Source organism: Pomacea canaliculata, linkage group LG2 (genome assembly GCF_003073045.1).
Source record: "Pomacea canaliculata isolate SZHN2017 linkage group LG2, ASM307304v1, whole genome shotgun sequence".
NCBI classification, from domain to species: Eukaryota; Metazoa; Mollusca; class Gastropoda; order Architaenioglossa; family Ampullariidae; genus Pomacea; species Pomacea canaliculata.
The window spans coordinates 12452660-12474470 of record NC_037591.1 but is presented as its reverse complement, the minus strand read 5'-3'; the positions used below and the strand labels follow the sequence as shown (position 1 = coordinate 12474470).

Here is a 21811-nt window from a genome sequence, read left to right as displayed (position 1 = left end):
CTGTAGCTTGGCTACATGTTGGCTACTTTCACGACTGTAGCACTCTAGTAGTGTACAAAGTATAATGTCTTTGGGTTGTAGATTTGCATCTATATTCCAGAATGTTCAGCACGGCAGCAATGTAAAAGATAGAATGTCTTTGTGCGAGGGAGGAAATGATGTTCAACAATGTAGCAATGTTCAAAGTAAAAATGTCTTGTGCGAGGGAGGAAATGATGTTCAACAATGTAGCGATGTTCAAAAATGTCTTTATTGCGACGAAATAGAATGTCTGTGCTAGAATGTTCTAGGGGAGGGAGAATAAATAGCAGGGCTGACAGTGGTGTGGGACCTCTTTGTGAATTGGAGAGAGAGAGAAGTTAGGCCAGCTGCTGAGAAAAAGATACTGAATTAAAGAAAACTTCAGTGTGGAATTCAATCTCTGTGTTATTTCTGGTACGACAGCCACTCTACGTAGCCATTTGACGTGTTGGTTACACGACCATTCGTCGACAGCGTGTCAGCAAGACGACGACAGCCACTGCTCTCACTGCTAGGTGTCTTGACAGCCAGACACCACGTGTCTCGCACGCTCAGTAACCGGAAGTACCGGGTCGTCCATGTGGCGGGAGCGATTTGAAAAACGAAGATGGACGTACCCATCAATTTCCAGCCTTATTTGAAATTTTTTACATTTTGCGAAGCCACAAAATGTGGGTATAGTTTCAAATGCAAGAATTGTTGAGAGATAGTTCAGTCTGGCAGGACTTATCATGACAAAGCTGCGCACTGGGGTGACAGACAGCAACTTCGAGGCCAAAGTTCTGGTCAAATTCAATTCCATGAAGGACTAAAAGAATGTAGATTTGTTTTAAGGTTACCGGTACACTCCAAAAATTAAAATCCATATTTTAAATATCTTTAAGGGTTTTTAAATATAGAGTAACAAAATAACATAAATATAGCACTTTAAAACTGTTTTTGAGTACCTAAAGTGAAAATTGTGACTTTAATCAACGTTTTTGTTTCAAAACGTACAAGCATTTTAAAAAACAAATTTACACAATACCATAAGTCATATACCAAAGGTTTTGGATTTTTTGTAAACTAGAGGCACTGATAAGAAAACTGATGCATAAGGCGTTTTGATATCTCAAGATTTCTAGGAGATATAAAAAATCAGACATGGTACCCCCCGACTCAGTGTGAATGTGGCAATTAAATATTTAGAAAATATTTAGAAAAATGTTAATTTTATCAAAAGTAATGTTTATACCATATTCTCAAATGCATCACTTTGTAGCTTATGCATTTCTAAACAAAATTGCAAAATTTTACTGCTGTAGCACAAGCCAATCTTGAGAAATATGTTTTTATAGTTTAGGACTGGATGTCAAAAACGACAAACAGAGAAATTCAAGCTTAAAGATTTAAAATAAATATATCTTGTATCAGATCCTTTTTGAAAAATATATTTCAGTGTTTATATGCTACATTTGACATCCTACTATATAATTAAAGTCTATTCTAGTATGCCAGGACTATACTTTTCACCCTATCAGCTTTTGGAAACAATTAGTTTGTGTTCCTTTCTTTGTTTTCAGTGTCAGTGTTAGAAAAAAATGCCTTATGATCTGCTTGCCTAAATTAGATTAAGCAGTGTTTTACTTATATTCCATGCAAACTCATTTATTTCAATGGTCTGTTGTTCATTGTCACAGTATTGATAAGAGGTTGACATTTTTCATCACCACATAACCTAACTTATTGAAAATTCCACCAGGTACCTGATACTTAAGCATCTGTTTAGTTTTCATTTCTAAGTAATAGGGAACAAATAGTTATAGAAAACAAATGTTTATCGGAAAATTTATTTATATAATTTCTTTTGTCACTAAAACAGGATGAGGAAAAAGATCCAGAAATGTTTAATATAATCGTAAAATACGTGTACTTATTGTGTGAAAAAGGCCGGGGGAGGAAGGGTGCAAGGAATGAATGAAAGCATTTATGGATTCACTAAATAAAATTGTCGGTATATCGCAGTTCTTCGTTTCATTATTATAATAAAAACTTTGTAAAGCAAGTAATAGTGTTTTGTGTGTATGTTTGATGTTTGTGTATGTTGCTACAGCCAGCTGGCTACAGCTAACTTGTTATAACATCACGCTTTTAAAAGTAGCCAAAAGAAGCTGGCTACATTTTAAAAGTAGCCCAAAGTAGCTGGCTACTTTTTGCAAAATTGTAGCTGTAGTGTAGCCGGCTACATTTTGAAAAAAGTAGCTGTAGCCTAGCCGGCTACAAATTAAAAGTAGCTTGCCCATCCCTGGTGTGTTATCAATGCCGGGTCTTCAATAAGGTATAAATAAGGTATAAATAAGGTAGATGCTTAACTCACCTGCACACCGGCTTGCTGTCCTCCACCTGACACTGCTCTCCGCTGGGGCACTGGCTGACCAGGTCGTACACCGTACACAAGGAGGCCGATGATACTACAATTTTAAAAATTATAAAAAAAAAGAAAGTAGAAGAAACATCAACACGGAAGAATTAAATTCCATCCATTCATGTATTGCTAATTTCTGAGATTTTTCACATTTTACCATATTCTCACAAGCATAGCTATTAATTGTCGTTTTTTTGACAAGCTACATCACCTACCAGCAACTGATTACAAAAATGTTTGAAAAGTGATTCGAAAAAATTTTTATATATACAGGCGAGATTGCTTATAAAATAAGATTATTTCTACTAAGCAGAGTAATTAATGCACAAGACCGTATTTAGAGTGACTGTAAGCGCGGTCAATCAGACCTTCTACAAAACACTCATCCGGGTGTCGACCTACTCGCAAGCGGGGAGGGTATAGCCGAGTGGTTAGAGCGCTGGTATCCGAACTGAGTGGCGGGTAGGTTTGATACCCGCATCTCCCTTTTTCCAAAACAACCCAGCAGGCGGGAATGGGTACCTGACTCCTAAAAGGGTTGGAAAGGGAGCAAGGAAGCCCTCGTTTAAACTGTAAATTCTCTTTAAGATTTACCAGAAGTGATGGCCAGTGCTTGGACCTAACGTAGAAGTGATGTGTGTGTGGGTGATGTAGGGGAGGGAAACGGACAAATTCATCGTTAATATTAGTAGTTGTCACTCTGTAACAGGTAACTCAACGGTTGAATCCAAGGTCTACCAATTCCATATCTAAACTCACCAGAGGTTCCTTTCACGGTGATGACAACATTCCCCGAGTAATTGCCAATGGTTATACTGGTGAAAGCCAGGTCTGCCAGACTCGAGATCAAATCTGACACCGCCGTTAGGTAGGTGTGGTCGTCAAGCACAAACTGACAATCAACAATGAGACTGCCGGCACTAGGAAGAGAAATCATAATGCAATTGATAGAGAAGTTGCACAGAATAAACACAGATTACAAAATAACAAAACATTTCTTGTTCTTATGCGCTAAGAGCGTGCTCCTTACGAGTGTGAGTGTAATCTTGCGATTACATGGCTATTGGAGAGACTGTGATTACGGAAGACAGTTGTGATTACAAGCCTGAAGAAGTGAAGAATTTTGACTAATTACATAAAAACAGCCAACAACGTATTATTAATAATAAATTATGCTTTTAAAGCGCAGAATCGTAGCGACTGGCTGTCCTCTCTAAAGATTACATTAATTGTTCTCATTGATGCTCGGCTGAATTACGAGCTAACAAACTTCAGAGTTTTTTTTTTTTTACTGCTTCGACTGTTCTCTGCAAAATGACATCAACAAAACAGCAGCTTGTGCTGATACTGAGTGGTAGTTGTTGATCTTACACGTCTGATGTGATCATACTGTAATACTAATCACATGCTACTTGTCTCTAAGTTATTTATGTCACTGATCTCACGGAATATTGCTCATTAGTTGTACTTGGAATACTCTCATATGGCTAGGTGCACGATCTGAGCTCCTCTATCTGCCAATAAGTCTGAGCCAATTTCTGATGAAATCCTTAAGCCGTTTAGTACCAGGACAAGTGTACAAACACTAAAAGCCATAAATCCCCAAGAAAAGAAGGTAGAAAGCTGTCTTCTAAGTCACATTTCCTCCAGTTCTGAGACCTACTTTCCCCGGAAACATTTACCCATAGCTGCAGATCGAAAGATAGGTGGACATCTTCAGGCTATGTGCCAACCATAAGATGTGCGCGTATTAGCATCTACAGGACTACGTTGTTGGTCTGCAGCTGATACTGAGTTATCCCTATTATTTACTAAGGTAATTATAATATCAGGTACCTAAGGCGTAGAATGTGTACTTCCTTGAGGCCTGGCACGCGGCTTGTCAAACGTTTAAACACCTGAATAACACACAAGCGAGCGCACAAAAACTACAAAAGTCTGTATTCTGCAGCACGCGCATATGCATGATAATATACAAATACAACCAGTAATGACACAATCTAACTACAATGTCTTAATCTTAACATCAATCTTAATAGAAACACCTCAATAGAAACAACTCAATAGAAACTTAATGGAAACAACTCAAATACATTATAATGTAGTTGTGGTCTATATACAAGTGTAAATTTGGTAATGCAAGCCTTCTAACAGCGAGGTTGCTAAAACGGTTAAAACAGTAACAGATATATTTAAAACATCTCGTCATCAAACGATGTACTAGCTTATTTGTGGGAGATTAAGTTCAACTGTTTTACCTGAACTGATAGTCAGGGGGACTATATCCGAATATTATCTCACACTCTTGTCTCGATATATGTAGCTAGGTAACAAACACAACAGATGTCATACATACCGCGCCTGCAGTCATCTGCTTCCACCCTTCATACTTCACGCTGTAAGGATTGGCGAGCTCGCTGGCTGGTATGGGAATGTCCACCACCAGTGTGGCAGGGACTTTAGTCATCTCTGCCGCAAGAATCAAATACAAATCTCATATTTTGCTGGAAAATAATCTGGGACATAAAACCCCTTCCTTGACTATCCTATGAACTCGTCGCACACAACTAGTGTAGAGGTAATCAAAATGGCCAAATACATCAGTACAAACAGCAACTTTCTCATGGTTCCATGAGCTACATTGAGCTAAGATTTCTCCGTTTGCACTTTCTTTTACATGCCAAGCGAAGACATGTTACCTTTACAGGTATTTTTCTGTCCTGTTTGTTGATCTATTTTGTTTATTATGTTCTAGTTTGTGCTTATATGTGTGTTTTTTTTTTCTAAAGTTTTGTCTGTATTCATTTACCTTTCGTAAACACCGTTTTGAGCTCTCCGTTAAGAAGGGACATCATTACCTTGACTACATATTTTTCTATTTAAATCCCAGACGCTTCCGATTTAAATTAAATAAGGAAAAAAAAAATATATATTTTCTATAAAGAGAAACCGATGGTATAGACTTACCTGTACAATCATTGCCAGTTCCCCAGTAATCAGACGCGCAGCTGCAGGTATAGCTTCCGTTAGTGTTTGTACACACCTGAAGGCAGTCGTCCATGTCGTTGGAGCACTCGTCGGTATCTGTGATTTTCAGTTATCAACATGTTTATCACACACAGAACGCTCGCGTCACTGTCGGCTCTAATTAATAACTAGAGCAAATTCTTCATCTCAATACTCTTCTCACTAGTTATCAATAAATAAACGCCTTACTCTCGTTGTATGAGCTTCACGTGACTAAGGTACGACACAACATGTAAAGCCTTCATTACTGTTAAGAGATACATTTTCTAATGGGGATATGGTTTGATTCAAGGCATTTAGACACAGACATCATTCAGGGATTCGTTCGATTAGAAGTACTCACACTCGTTTGATAGTCCTCTGTCTAGCAAATGACAGTTTACTGTCACATTGTATTTACGCAAACCGTTTGTAACACTCAGATCCCGCAGCAGTTGGTACAGAACATCATACAACTAAACTACGATACTCTTTTTTCCATAAAATATTATTTGTTTCAATTATTTGCAACAAACTTTGGAGCTAAGTTCGTAAAATTTGTTGACGACTTGTTGTGGCCAGGTATTACCAGAACATGTGGAAGATGACGTATTGTAAGTGTATCCACTTGAACAGTCGCATCGGTAGCCGCCGTCCACGTTGACACACACCACGTGACTGCCTGTACAGTTGATGACGCCGAGGGCGCACTCATTGACGTCCGTGTCACAGCGCGTGCCGGTCCAGCCAGCCTTGCACGTGCAGGAGCCCGTAGTCTTGTTGCAGGAGACGGTGTTGACGCTGCAGCTGCATGCACTGGCGCAGCTGGCCCCGTAAAAGCCTTCAGCACATTCTGAAGTAATCAAACAGCATGTCCGTTAAACATTTCTACCGCGCGTCACAGTCTGTTTAATCTAAATACGGTGTAAGAAGACATCACAATTATTGAAACAAAAAGTATTTTAAACACATGAGAGTTATAACGTCTGTTTCGTATACTTAAAAAATAGTAAATAGAAGGGATTGTTTGAGAACTATACCAAGTTGCCAAATAATGATCTCTGTGATATTTGGTCCCTCCCCAACTCTCCACATTACACTCACTCACACACACAGTGACTGGCTGACTAGGAGGGCGATACTCGTCTTTATTCCTTACCTAAGCATGTCTGGTTTGATTTGAAGAAACCAGAATAACAAGAGCACAGGTAGGTCCCAGGTAGATTGACACAGATTGAGTTTACCGGACACGTCACAGAGCCTGCTGTGCATTCGTTAACATCCGTGTCGCACGTGCTGCCAGTCCAGCCTCCCTTGCACGTGCAGGCGCCAGTAGTCTTGTTACACGACTGAGTGTTTTGTCTGTTGCACGTGCACTCATTAGCGCAGTTCGTGCCGTAAGTATTATCCGGGCACTCTGAAACACAAATAAAAGGAAAAATAAATTGTGTACACAGCGCTATGTGAACAAACAAATACATGAGTAGGGATGTGTAGGGGGAAAAGGATGAAATAATAGAAAGATAATGATAAATGAGGCAAAGGAACTACAGGAATATCCTATTGCCCTCTGGGTCTTCGGTTTATCCGAGAACTAAAACAAAAAGAAAGTCAGCATCGAAACTGTACAAAATTTATGAAGGCAACAAGGCAGACTTCTACTCACCACACCACTACAAGGTGAGCTGCACCAACTGGTGGTGGACACACGAGAATTAGTAGCAGATTATTTGAATTGCTTTCCTCGCTTCTTGTTTTAGTGATCACAAAGACAAAAGTAAAGAATCCTTATATTTTGTCAGTCATTGCAGATCAGATCACAAAAAATTAGGGCATACATGACATTTACTACTCATAATCCAGTCCTACCCCTGCATGTACGGCCATCTTTGTTGAGTAAGTACCCAGCAGAGCAGCTGCAGTAGAAGGTTTTGCCGTCCGCCGCATTGCTGCAAGTTTGTTGACATGGACTGGCCACGCCGCACCAGTTAACGGCTGAAAGAAAATAAAACGATCTGTAGATGAGTAATCGCTCTACAAAAAAAAAAGTAGCCTATAACATGACAGTTGGGGGAGAACTGATGTCGACTCACTACCTTTCTGGCCCCCAACCATGACTTAGAAATATTAAAGAAAACCCAAACAAGAGACGGAGTACATTCTCACGCAAACTCAATAGAACATATATATAAGCACAGAGAAAACCACACATGTATTTTAGCTAGCAAACGAGATAAACACCAGGCCGTCTACTCACGTATAAATGAACAGGTGTCGTTATTGATGCTCATGTTGTAGCCGCTGTTACAGAAACACTCCTCCAGACTGCATCCCCCGTTGTCTCTGGGACAGTCAGTTCGTGTACAGTTGACACTGGCTGAGAAATTACAGGAGGATCAAGTAAAATAATAACACGTTAAGCCTAATTTCCTTAAATGTACAAAAATGTACAAATGTCCAAGAATGCATGAGCCAGTTTTCCCAATTATTGTATGTAAGAACACTGCAAAACATCGTCTTTTTATTTAGCCGATTGAAAAGAACTTCAAGAGAAAAATGCGTTTGGTTGGGTTTGGCAGTCACAAAAGTTACCTTGACAGGTGACACCATCGTTACTCAACACAGAACCCGGGATGTTGCAGCCGCAGCGGTAGGAGCCGAGGGTGTTGTCGCAGCGCTGTGTGCAGTTGTTGGTCGCCGTCAGAGCGCACTCGTCCACATCTGTACAGGACAGTTCTCACCCTGTCAGCCTTAATTATGCACTGGAGGTACAATCATACCCAGTAGATTGTTTTACTTAGGTTCAGCTCTAACAGCACTAGCAATTCTTCTGTAACCATAGCTGTGGTCCACACGCGAGACAGAGAACTACAGATTCTCCGCCGACCTCCGAAACTTCCGGTCTATCGATAAACTGCAGGTAATTTTAGCGGTCCTTTGTAACCAGACACGGAAAAATTTAATTTACAAAAACATTCAAAACAAGATGTAAAAAGACAACATAAACATACATTTCTCTTTTTCGTCAGCCGGAGTAGTACAAGACACTCACAGACCACACCAACGAAACAGCGATCACCACTCGTTTCCATGGTTACCTACCCTCGCACTGCTTAGATGAGGCGTTGAAAAAGAAGCCGGTGTTGCAGAGACAACGGTAGCTGCCGAGGGAGTTCTCACAGATCTGACCACACGGACTTGGACTGCTGGTGCACTCATCGATGTCTGTTTACGGAAATGATTGATGTTTTTCAAATAGTAAACTTAGAAGATAACTCTCTGTTGTGGCGACGAGAGTAGGTACACGTGATACATTTACCTTGACTTTCTGTGCTTAAATGACAGTAAGGTAAAAATAAGAGAGTGTGTGAATTAAATCTTACCACGACAGATGTTGCTCTGGTCTGTGGTGTAGCCTGGGGGGCACTGACAGCGGTAGCCTCCCTGTAGGTTGAGGCAATTCGCTTGGCGCTGACGGCATTCCTCCTGCGCGGACACCGTGTCGCACTCGTTGACGTCCTGGTCACAGTTGGTACCCGTCCACCCGGGTTTACACACGCACCCTGTGGTGGCGTTACAGCCGCTGGAGCCAGTCCCGCACGTGCAGTCGCGCGCACAGTTGTCGCCGTATGTCCCAGGCGGGCATGCTGCCAGACGATGCAAAGGTGTTAGCGCACGTGCAACGACAGCTCACTTCTTCACTCGTGCCCGAGTACACACAAACAATCATGCACGCGCATCATAAGCGTACATTCTCACAGTACTGTCACCTCATGATTTCTGTTTTGTATTTTGATATTTTCTTTTGTGTATCTCGTAACTGACTTCTCATAACATTTACGCGTGTCAGTTAAATATACTACCTCCTCAGCTGTTTTTTGAATTTTTTTATTTTGCGAGACCTACACAATTTACACGCTATAAGAAAGCAACATTTTATTCTTAAGCATGCGCTCTGTTATAAGAATTCACGAATTCAGGGACAATACACCACAATGTAAGGGAAGAAACACAGTCTGTAAGGAGACTATGTTACTAGTTATCTCCCTTGTAATGTAATGATGTGTAATGATGTATGACATGCCAGCTCACCTATACAGGTCCTCAGGTCGTTGTCCAGCATCATGCCAGGAGGACAAGAACACGTGTAATGCACTCCTGTATTTTCACAGCCGTGAGAGCATCCTGACCTCCCGTTTAGGCAAGGATTGATCTCTGGAATAAGTTTAAATTATAACATAGATGAAAAAATCATCATCATCATCATCATCATCATCATCATCATCGCTTCTTCTTCTATCGTCTTCCATTGTATTTATCGACATAATCTGCAACATCAAAGCTACAGCTATTGTTAATGATGTCGTCAGCTTCTCTCATCTGTCTCGCTGCTATGGTCGTTTGTTTGCGTTGCTAAGGTTCCAGTCACGCTACACTGACCGCTGCACGTGATGTTGTCGTGGTTCAGCTGATAACCGACCAGACAGAAACACACTCCTCTGTCACTGTCATCAAGCGAGCATCCCTGTTGGCAGTCCAGCAGCTCAAAATCTCTACACACGTTCTCAGCTGAAAGTACGAAAACATTTAGACTATCAAACTAGCTAGCGAGACAAATGAAAACACATAAGTAAAATAAAACGGAAAGGGAATCAACGAGAGAACAAACAGGAAACTTCACAAAATAAAAAAGGGAAGGTCTGGCACAGCCTGTCGACTGCACTCATTTCAATCCAGAGCTGTCTTAACGTGTTTTCCATGCAGAAACTTGGTTGTAGCTTCGTCCTCCAGCCCTGATATCAAACACAACTAACAGACACAATATATCCCATTACTTTGCTACGAGTAACAAAGAGATAATGGGGGAGATGACGTCAGAGACTTACACATGTAGCACGTGGTTCTGTCAGGATTTGCTGTGTAACCATAGCGACATTCACAATTGTACGAGCCCTCCACGTTTACACATAACTGTTCGCAATCGGAGGCACCGTTAGCGCATTCGTTGACATCTGGACAAATTCAAAGAAAAACATCCTTTTTTTAATGATGGAGGAAAGGAGAGCACATGACATCACGACATCTGATTTCGCAGTTTAACTCGCACTTAAAATAAATTTCCCTAGAAACTGATTAAACCTAAGGAAATGCACTTTACCTGTACAGTGGTCGTTCTGACGTCTGTAGCCGGTGCGACACCTGCAGTAGAAGGTACCTGGCACATTGATGCAGTCCTCAAGCTCCCCGCAGGTATTCAGCACTGAGCGTGGCGCGCACTCATCCACGTCTACACGACATGACATGACATGACAGTATGTGACCAACGCTTTAAAGTTTAAACCCACTGACATCCTCATTTATTTACAGGTAGCCCTCGACTTACGACGTTGATCCGTTCTTACGCGGCGTCGTATACCGAATTTCGACGTAAGTCGGATCCTACGTTCATACAGTACTGTACCATAATAACAGTACAGTACTGCAAACACTATCCAAACACCTATCCTAACACAGTACCCTACATAATTATCAATAAACATAAGTACAATAAAATATTGTGCAGTATTGTACTGAACTCTATGATTTCCGCAGCACATGGAATGGGGCGCACGTACAGTTCGACTTACGACGCTAAACCTCGTAAGTCGGAATGAGCGTCTTATAAAGCTTCGTAACCACGAAAGGACGTAAGTCGAGACCGTCGTAACCCGAGGACTACCTGCATAATATAAACGCTGACAGTTGTCATTAAGATATTTTTACAATTAATCGGACTGCTAAATATGCATGGTCGTGCACTCAAGAGATAAATCTCTTTACGTGCCTTCAAGATTTCAGATATAAACCTTACCTTCGCATTTACCAGCCGCATTTTTTGAATATCCAGAAGGGCAATCACAGATGAAGGAACCGTTTGTGTTGGAGCAGACGTACCCTGCACCACACCTGTCAGGATTCTCTGTGCACTCGTCTATGTCCTCGTCACATCTGATGCCCCGCCAGCCTTCCCGGCACACGCATCCGGTGACCGGGTCACAGGTCAGCGCCCTGCCACTGCACTGACAGGTCAGGCTGCAGTCGGTGCCGTACTGCATGCTGGGACAGGGTGAGCACGTTCGCTCGTCACTGCCAAGAAGGTAACCGGTGTAACACTTGCAGAAGAAGCTGCCCACGGTGTTGACGCAAGCCTGGCTGCACACACCCTCGCTACACTCGTCCCTGTCCACGCAGGTCCTGTTTCCAGACAACCTAAAGCCTGAGTTGCAGAAGCAGGAGGGCACTAGGGTGCCATTGAGGTCAGGGGTTACAATGCAGCCATGATCACAACCCAGTACAGCACACGTGCCACTCGTTTGACTGTCAGGTTCACATGTACCTAGGAGCACAAGTTGTTAGAGACTAAATGCAGGTTTCATTAGAAGTGCAGGCGAGGAACATGACGAGGGAATTTTGCGAAATCTTTTAGTTTTGTGATAAGAAAAGTAAGCATGTTAATTTAAGGTTGCATCAGTGAATTTATGACCCCAGACTTACAGGAGAACTAAATTTCCCTTTAAAAATTTGGTCCTTCGTAATATGTTTCTTTCCTTCCGGTCTCTAAATTGATTTTTGACACACGGAGCTGTAATATCAAAAACAATAAACCAACAGTAATGCAGTATAATACAGCAATTGCACACCTTTGTCTGAGAGCGTGTACCCTGGGTAGCACTGACAGTCGAAGTTTCCTTCGGAGTTGACACAAACTTGCTGGCAATTGTCGGTGTGTTCAGCACATTCGTTGATGTCTTCGCAGTTGAAGTTCGTTTGAAGTCGAAAGCCGCTGGCGCAGACACAGATGTAGGAGCCAGGCGTGTTCTCGCATGTGGCGTTCCTACCGCACGTGGTGAGGGTCGAGTTAACGCACTCATTGACATCAATGCACCTGCATGACGACCAACGGTACAGTCACGTTAAAAGTGGTCACGTGGCACCCAAAGACAGCTTCAACATCTACATGCTGATATTATCATTGGAAGTAGAAACTTTAACTTATATCGCGAGTTGATGTAAAATTAATTACCGCAACTTGACAACTTGACTACGTTTAACCAGTAAACGTTGTAAGTACAGTAAATACAATGATTACAACAGCTGGCAAGGTTTAACAGTTTGCGAAGGTTGATCACAAGTGTTGCTGTACCTTGTCGCGTCCAGGGGATCGGTCATAAAGCCGACTGGACAGGCTCCACACCGGAATCCTATCTCACTGCTTCCTTGCTGCGCCGGGGTCAGGTCCACACACTCCTGCTCGGCTCCACACGGACTCTTCTGACAGGCATCCAAGTCTTCGTCACAGTCCTTACCTGTAACATTTGCAAAGGATACTTTTTGTCGTCGAAAGGTGGAGAAAAATGCTGAGAATATTATAAGGAGAGCTTTAAATACACGCCATGAGGAAATGGACGAAAATCTGGAGAAAAAAATGCATGAGCATGTTTTCTGTCAAAATCACAGGTTAACAAAGTTTACCTGTCCACCCAGGCGCGCACGTACACGAAGCCCAAAAGAAGGTGGCGACATCTGTGGGGATTGGGGTCAAAAAGTCGCACGTGCCGTGTGTTCTGCAGGTGCTGTTGCAGGCGATGATGGACACGTCACGGACGGGGGACTGCACTTTCAACGAGTCTTCGGCATAAAAGCTGATAACAGAAGTTTTGTTTTTGGCAATAAGTTAATCCCTGCATTGTGTAATGCAATGTGTATGTAATGCAATGTTTCGCCGTCGTTATTACTATTTCCTTCTCTACCTTTTATTTTGTTTTCTTCTCCGTCGTTCTGTTTCTATTTCTCTTTGTCTCTTATACAGATTTCAGAAACCTACAGCAATCTACAAGACCTTTCCAACAGACTGACAACAGTTTGAAGGCATATAAAATAGAGACTAGAACCGAAAAATGTAAAGCCACGGTCACTGAAGGCGGCAATGCAGACATGTACATGAACGGAGTGCAGTTCGAAGACGTTAGCAGCTTAGGTAGACTGTTCCTGGTAGCTCATAGTACTTGACGAGTATTGACTGCTGGGTGTTTAGTGAAAATACGTCTGTTGACATTTAAATGTCAGTGGAAAAGCTGTGTAACGGTTGTTTAGGAAATTAATGAGACTCAATGGCATCAGTACCTAACGGTCACTGTCTTTGCTGAGGTGACGTTCAATGTGACGTCACCAGTTCTAGGATCAACCTGGACAACCAAATCGCTCTTATTCACAGCATGGTATGTCAGGACATCTCCCTTGTCAGGGTCGTAACCTCCCAGGTTAAAGTTCACTGGCTGACCGATTACCACAGTCAAGGTTGCGTTGAAAGTTAAGATTGGTGCAGTATTTTCTGTACAAAATACAAAGTTAGCTTTAAGTACCTAACTTGTTTTTGTTTGTATTATTCATATTTTGACTGACACAGGCTATTAAAAATATTCATGGGCACAAGGTTTATCTCTTTGACATTCATTACAGTAAAATACTGTTGGAAAAAAGGAGTAATGAAAAATACTGGACGCTCCAACCACAGTTCTTTGTTAAGAGCATCTAAACATAAAAAAAATCTTAAAATTTCGACAGAAGAATGAAGGGTTTTCATATAGATACTCCTTTGTCCGCTTTTAATTTGCATCTAAACATAAAAAAAATCTTAAAATTTCAACAGAAGAATGCAAGGTTTTCACATAAATGCTCCTTTGTTTGCTTTTAATATTTTAGAGCACTTAATGGTTCTGTTCCAATTTATTTGAAAGTTTTTATGTGATCTTTTATTAATACATCAACACAAGAGCTTGAATGCCACTCACTACTGAGCTTCTCTCTGTCGTCAGCCTTGCCGGCGGTGTCCTTACTGGCGTCAGCCATGGCGGCACTGCCAGTTGCGACGTAGTCATAGATACAAGCAACAGAATCGCCGCATTTGGCTCTGGCAGCCTGCAGGACATCTTGTGGCTGCTCGTCCAGAAAGATGGGCACGAAATCCGGGTGGCTGTAGTTGGCAGGTCCTCTTCTGGGCGGATATCTCATCACAGTGTTCTCCTCGGTCACAGCCCCTGTAGTAAAAATAGATCTGTTTACAGGGCTGCCCTGCCTTACCATGATATAGCCTTAGTTGCTGGATCGGCGTAGTAGACAACGCTCCCCCTCCCACTGTAGTAAAAATGCTATTTGAAGAAAGTTGTGTTTACTTAAAAGTATTTAAAGTAGCAAATCAACAGAGTGGATGTTATGTCCTCCCTTCCTCATTTATTCTTCTTTGTTCAGTAATAAAGAAATATCTCAACCTGACAAACAAGCTAGGTCTCAATAATGTCACATGCCTTGCTAACCGAAAACTTACAAAAGGGGCCGAAGGTTTCGTAGATCTGGCGGTCTGTGAGATTGGAACTCAGGGTCCTTCCATTTGGTAGCAAAAAGTCGTCGCTAGGGTTACCATTGAAGTTACCCAGCAACCCTTTGATTAGCCCGCGAAATTCTTCGGGCATAGTGACTGCAATGTCTAGGGACTTGAAGCCGACAGAAATGGTCAGGCCGATACCTGGTAGAAGACATAGCCGCATGTTAAACTGTACAAAGAGGAACTAAACAATAGGATTTCTTTGCATAAACGAAGTACCAAAAACTGATATAGACAGATCCAGAGACAAGAACATAAAAGCTAAAAGAATTGTGGACAGTTATAAAACTACGTTAAACACTGAATAGATGGTGCTTTAAGAGACTAAGGTCAGATAACCTACCGGATGAAAACGTAACGGTCAGACTGTTGTTGTCGTTCTTGAGCGTGAATGCCTCTGCCTCAACAAGAAAATTATTTTCCTGTTGCAGGAACTCGATTGTGTACTCGGTGTTATCGCCGAAGATGATCATACCTGCCGAAGACCACAAGCACATCTTAATGGTCGTAGCTTTTATAAGCTGGCAGATAGCAAGCGTGATAGTTGGAATCAAGCAGGTGGACAACAGAACAAAAAGCAATGTGGCAAGTAAACTCTACTCACCGTCCGTGCCGTTCTGGAGCTCGACAAACACTCGCACGCCGTTCTCCTCGGCGCCAAAGGCCGTGAAGACCGTGGCGTTGGTCAGCGTGCCGTTCTCCGTCTCCGCCAGTCCCGTGCGACCTTGCAGGGTACAATTGGTTCCCGTAGTCATCACTGAGAACATGATGTACTCACCCCAACCATTGAAGGTGTACTCGCCTCCATCCAACGTTTTTATGTGAGGGTCACCCCAGGTGAAAGCTGACGAACAGAGTGAAATGATTACTTCCCTTACTTTAGACATTGGATAGTTTCTACTTTGTCCATAGTCTGTAACTTTGTTGAGTTTATATGTATATATAAATCGTTCTGGCCAGTTGACATACAATCCTCCAAATGTTAGCTCTAAGATTGACTTTTTTGTAAATCCAGTAAAAGACAACGCAAGAAAACAGATTTTATAAGCAACGATATGGCAGGAGTAAATTTCTTACAGAAGCTGAACGGCATCCTCGTGGTGCATGTTCGTACAGGTCTGAGCTCGTAGTACATCTGACAGTACTCTGGTGACGTAGTGTTGTAGCAGCAAATGTCATGGGCCTCCCTGTCTTCTCGCTGGTAGTCAGCGCGTAGTGACCAGAAGACAGGGTTGAAGGCCGTGGCCGAACCAGCATCAGGAGCGTCGGCGATGAACTGACCGTTGGAGGACCAGTCCCACCAGTTCCACCAGTTCCATCTCCACCTGTAGCAGCACTCCTGTCCGAGGTGTGATGAGACTTGCGTTTAGTGGAAATTAACAACAACGCAACGATCGCTATGATTAGCGCCATGATACTAATGACGATGAAGCTGAAAATGTGTGACTGTGCACGATCTTAAACTGTTTATGCATGCCTATGTGCTTCTTAATTAAGCATGTTTGTGTTGATTAGTTTTCTCGTGCTTGTACGATTACACTCGTGTGTTCAGATTCATATTTGTATGTTCACTTTAAAAGAAATAATTTTGCTTTTTTTTCCCATTGTCTTTATTTATTTGTAAATAAAAATGTTGTCCATGTGTGTACACGTTTAGTTATCAAAATAGTTGTTTATCATATCAAATAATGTATAAAAATACAGCAGAGAAAAAATTCGCGTCTCTTTTTATATTTGATGAACTAATAGTTAAATACTTAAATATGTTTTGTGAATGCATGAGTCATTCTGTTATTTATACTTTTGCCTTTTACCAAGAAACTATGTATTGCCCTATATATACACATCTCTAACACCCTATCGATCAACACAACGCATGCCTATTCATATATAAATAATCTTATCGTAATATGTTTTAAATATGCAGTATATCTTTTCGCAATAAAACAGATACTACACATCTAAAACACAGGAGCTGCATATCAAACGCAAGTTACCTTACTAGGTAAGGCTTCATTCAATTAAATGGAAAGAGGAATAAGACATTTAACGGAATAGCAAAAGGGACATGAAAACGGCCTTTTGATAATAAAAAAACTGTGTTTACCGAACTGTAGAAAGCACACAAGGAATCATTAGAATATACCTGACCATGTGGAGACACGGATCGAGACCTGCCTAGAATCATCCTGTAGCATATTACTGTGTAGTCGTGGATATAGTGAGACCAGATCCAGTTGCCCCACAGGAAGTTCCAATGGCAGGGACACTGAGGAAGACGCTGAAAGTTCTTTTGGCGCTCGACGTCCAGGGGCAGGTTGCGGTCGTACCAATCCTGACAGACCTGGTCAGCGCTGTACCTGTCACCCAGCTCGTAGATCTGCATGCCGTAACGACCTGCAGCCACCCCATGGGTAACATCATATTAACCACACCCATATCTATATGGGACACACTTACACACACACTTGCAGATAGACGAGGGTGGTAGTGGGATTGACCAAGAAAAATGCACATGTAGACAAGTTTTCTTAAATCTCACTAATCTTAATTTAAGAAAGCACAGAACGAGCTACATTTAAAACACACTCGGAGGGTACTTTAGTGTAAAATAGTTCTACATCAGCATCGATCGTGTCGATAGTATATTCGCTGATACCCTGCACGGTTTTATAGACTAAAGTATTAGCTATAAATGGCATCCTTTTGCTTATCACTTGACGATATATCCAAAAAGAATATACATTTTCACGTCTTTGTGTAGGGTTGTGAACAATAAAGTCAAATCTACTGACATCTTATTTTATTCGTTCTCTAAAAGAGAATCATTTTACAACCATTTAAATGGTTCAACAGCGAAATTTAAGAAGTGAGAGAGCTATCTAAGAACCTGTGTTTCCGATGGTTTTGTCAAGGTCCTGGAAGCCGATCTTTGTATTGGAATATTCCGACAAAATGGCTTCATCTTCGTTTCCATTGGTCACCCCAATGATTAACTTTTCATTACTTCTTTTTTTCCACTTCATTGCTCCATTCTTATAGAAAATTATTCCAAACGTCTGTCTTCCATTGGATACTAATGCGACTTGAAAGGTTGCTTGCTCTGCCTGAAGAAAAGCAAATAAACAAGATAAAAGAACAGTAAACAATACATTGGATGAGGCATTGGATTTTCACCTTGCCGCTAAATAAAGTCACATGATTCTGTAAAATAGAACGTAAAGGCTGTGGTTGCCGGCTAATTCATATATAATGCTTACTGAAGATTTGATTTTATATATATTATAACATATAGCAGTAAGACTTGATCCCGCATGCGTAAGACGACTACAATGTATATACAAACAACACTTTGACGAGTCCCCACAGACGAAGGAGCAAGAAAGTGGAGACACTTGATCTTCATTTGTAGTCAAGATAGATAACGGAAGACTTGAGCTTGAGCTGTCGTCACGAAGATGGACAGTGAAGGTGGCTGATGTTTGACAGCGGTCAGAAAGGTGAAAGTCAGGAGAAAGTACTTTGTTTAAAAAGCTACACAAAGACAACACAGCCTTTCCATCGGATGTTAGAACCAGAACGTTATTCCTTCGCTAGTTCAAGATGGCATCCTGTCCAGTCCTGCCTTTTAGCCGTTCTGCACATGTTCAACTGCTTCTCAATGACGTCAATTTTTCTTGAAAATGACGTCGTCCGAATGACGCAAACAGTAGAAGACGTACAATGCATGACATCACTCATACACAAATAATGGAAGAAGACTCTACAATCGTTACAATGGCTCCTAAACATAACGCATAGTAAGGCTTTGGTCTTTAACATCTTTAACATTTAGTCTTTTTCAGTTTTGAAATATTTTTCATCACGCCATTTAGCAAAATTTCTTATTCTTATTTTATGTGTGTACTGTCTACAGCGGAGGGCCAATATTATAAGCCGCGGTCCAGTAATCCGCGAATTCGCTTGAGCCGCGCAAAATGCTTGGATTCCAACTGTTTGACAATATGGATCATAGGGACCTGGACATGGCACCTCAAACACTCGAGACACTGTCATGTTGTCATTACAAGAGTGCGTACTTGACATTCTATACACTATAGCGGATTAAACATTTAAATGCTTGCTTATAACTTCAAAGAGGTATTTACAGAAGATTGATCTTTTATTGATAAATAAACAGTAAAAATAACTTGCAATGAAATCCACGATGAGTGTCATCTTTATGGGGTCCATCATTGTACTCGATACATACCTTACAATACTACAAAGTAAAAAAAATATATTTAAGCCACGGGCAGTTTGGACCCCAATCACCGCGGCTTAATGGCCTTAAACTGTATTTGCTAAAGTTTTGATCATCATTGATCTCTAAGCTATAAAAGTAGTCAAACAAAATGAGCATAGCATCAGAGTTTCTTACATTTGGGTTTCTGCTTTGTTCGTGGGAAACTCTGTGCCACGTGGCGACGAGAACGAGGCTGGCTGTGTAGTCCTTGTATTGCGTGAACTCTCTGACCTCAGCGCTGGCCTTATTCAGGATTGTGTTGTTGTTTGTGGTCAGACGGTAAAACACGGCTAGAACGAAGGTTTACGTACAGTGGTCATAGGTGGTAATGCGTTGGTACAAAAGACGAAATGAGAAATGAAAGTATTTGATTATTATAGTTAAAAGTTATTATATAAAGGCTGCAGAAAGAAGAAGAGAACATAGAATTAATGGAGGGGGTAGATTGTCTTTTATAAATGTGAATAATAGTCTTTCATTAGAGATGCCCTTACCACTGTCCTTATTGCTGAGGCTGATGTCCGTGTGAAACGGCAGGATCTGTATTCTGTCTTTCTTGAGCATCTGTTTCTTGCCCTTGTCTTGTTTCTCGAAACTAATCAGTCCATTTTGAGACACCTTTCGTCGCGTAATAGAAAACACAATAACTCATAAAAGTCAGTTTTGCTAAATGATAATCATTTGTGACCGCTAAAGGTCGCAATCTGTTTAAGGGATACAATTTTCAAAAACAATATTTTTTTTTATCTGTAATACCCCTTAAAAGCCTATGGCGATGGAATAAATAAATAAAAAGCAAATGAAATCTACTCACAAAGGCTTTATACTGAAGTGTTTCTTTGAAAGGAAATCCTGTTTTTATGTAGACTGGTGCAACACTGTCCTTTTCTTTCAATAGCTGTCTGTCACCATTGGCCTCCCCATATGGATACAGATCTGTGTTCCACAACATTTACATATCGTGATGACAGGCTGAGTGAGTGTTAGAAAGCAAGGAAGTGACAGAGTGAAGGTCTGGAAGTAAGAATTTAATAAATAGAACTTGCTGAACGAATGCTTTTGTTACAACTGGATATTGCAGAGAGGGTGGGAGTGAGAGATAGAAATGGGAAGAGAGAAGCAAAATAGTGGAGAACGACACACTCACACGTGCATACACATGCTAACGCACAGATATATACAATGCACATATCCACAATCGCTACCCCCCCCCCCCACACACACACAAATAAACAAAGAATACTCGCGCGTGAATCTTGTAGGTACACACATGCTCATTCAAAATCAAGTACATACTTACCATATTGTCTTTTTTGCTCGTCTGTAACAAAATGCGTTTAGATCTTATTACTTATTTTCCGTCAAATCTCGTGTAAACATTTCCAACTTACACTATGGATATTCTGTCAATAGATGCAACATTTCAAATTTTTTGTTTCCGTTTTATTTTTACCGACTAAAAATCACAGAAAACTAGTATGTCATGATCTTTTGCACAACAGATGATATTGGTTTGAACTTTATTTTGTAACAAACTGTCAAAATGACTACAATTTCTATAACAACCTGAGTTCATGTTGTAGATTTTGTAGTAAGCAGAAAATCCCTGATATATCACGCTCCAGTCTGTGTGAAAGACAACTGTCATCACATTGGTTTCTGTTGTGATGGCTGATGGAATTGTTGAGCCGCAAAACCTGAAGTAGTCAATCACATCACATCAGCTTAGTAAATAGTAAATTTTTTTTTCTTCTTTTTTTTTTTTCCTCAAGTTTTTATTTTCTCCACCAATAATGTATCTTATAATATAATATGAAACACAAAACATTACACAAAAGTTGCTTTGTATCAGAAATTCACAGGCAAAATTGACCTATAAATGTTGTAAAACAAAAAACAAAAACAAACAAAAAAAAAAACAAAAAAAAACAAAAAACAAACAAACAAAAAAAAAAAAAAAAACACCAAAGAAAAAAAAAAAAAGGGTACTCTCTTAAAGGAAACTCAATATGTAAAGGAAGTACATGAGACCATTGACAGAGTTGTAGAACAATATGCTGCACTCCCTTATAATAGAGACAGCTTATCTAAAGTTACAGACCAAGACCTATAATTAACAATATCAGATAAATTGTTTCTCGATGTACTACTTATGGAAATTAGAGGAAAGAGTATAGCCTACTCAACAATGAAAAAAAAAAGCATCTGAGTTAGAAAGAAATTTAGAAAAGGAAATTAAAGTGCTAGAAAATGAACAAAATAAAAATAACTCAATTTTGAAAATGTTGGAGGAAAAAGAAATGGAATTAAGATCCCTTAGAGAAAAGAAAATGGAAGGGATCATAATACGGGCAAAGGCAAAATGGTTGGCAGAAGGAGAAAAAATTAGTAAATACTTTTGTAGCCTAGAGAAAAGAAACTATGTCAATAAAAGAATTATGAAACTCATTAAAGATGATGGAAGTTGTATTACAGATGCAGAGGAAATAAGGACTGAAACTAAATTATTTTTTGAAAGGCTATATCAAAAGGGAGAAGTAGAACAGTGTGAATTAGATGAGCTAATTAATGGTATCCCTAAATTGCCCGTCATGGTGGCAGAAGCTCTGGAAGGAGAAATCACCATAGAAGAAGCAGGAAATGTCCTTAAGAGTATGAAAAATGGGAAAAGTCC

The 21811-nt window shown here is 40.6% G+C and overlaps 1 protein-coding gene across 7 annotated transcripts in view; it reads right to left on the bottom strand.

Annotated features, from left to right (window-relative positions):
* The window catches only part of LOC112557056, a 90928-nt gene that overhangs the window by 3101 nt on the left and 66016 nt on the right, over positions 1-21811 (bottom strand). For all 7 annotated transcript variants that reach the window (XM_025226660.1, XM_025226658.1, XM_025226661.1 and 4 more), the window contains 33 exons: positions 20704-20834; positions 20438-20458; positions 19952-20073; positions 19632-19755; positions 19273-19427; positions 17743-17959; positions 16999-17249; positions 15930-16191; positions 15457-15696; positions 15196-15327; positions 14796-14993; positions 14263-14508; positions 13595-13802; positions 12944-13113; positions 12615-12777; positions 12112-12356; positions 11283-11807; positions 10590-10718; positions 10318-10443; positions 9872-10000; positions 9524-9646; positions 8815-9078; positions 8534-8656; positions 8024-8152; positions 7689-7808; positions 7301-7426; positions 6591-6848; positions 6021-6284; positions 5393-5509; positions 4782-4894; positions 4262-4323; positions 3185-3345; positions 2378-2471 (listed from right to left, as the gene is read on the bottom strand). In XM_025226660.1, the coding sequence (XP_025082445.1) occupies positions 2378-2471; positions 3185-3345; positions 4262-4323; positions 4782-4894; positions 5393-5509; positions 6021-6284; positions 6591-6848; positions 7301-7426; positions 7689-7808; positions 8024-8152; positions 8534-8656; positions 8815-9078; positions 9524-9646; positions 9872-10000; positions 10318-10443; positions 10590-10718; positions 11283-11807; positions 12112-12356; positions 12615-12777; positions 12944-13113; positions 13595-13802; positions 14263-14508; positions 14796-14993; positions 15196-15327; positions 15457-15696; positions 15930-16191; positions 16999-17249; positions 17743-17959; positions 19273-19427; positions 19632-19755; positions 19952-20073; positions 20438-20458; positions 20704-20834 (5748 nt within the window). The remainder of the gene's footprint in view (positions 1-2377; positions 2472-3184; positions 3346-4261; positions 4324-4781; positions 4895-5392; positions 5510-6020; positions 6285-6590; positions 6849-7300; positions 7427-7688; positions 7809-8023; positions 8153-8533; positions 8657-8814; positions 9079-9523; positions 9647-9871; positions 10001-10317; positions 10444-10589; positions 10719-11282; positions 11808-12111; positions 12357-12614; positions 12778-12943; positions 13114-13594; positions 13803-14262; positions 14509-14795; positions 14994-15195; positions 15328-15456; positions 15697-15929; positions 16192-16998; positions 17250-17742; positions 17960-19272; positions 19428-19631; positions 19756-19951; positions 20074-20437; positions 20459-20703; positions 20835-21811) is intronic.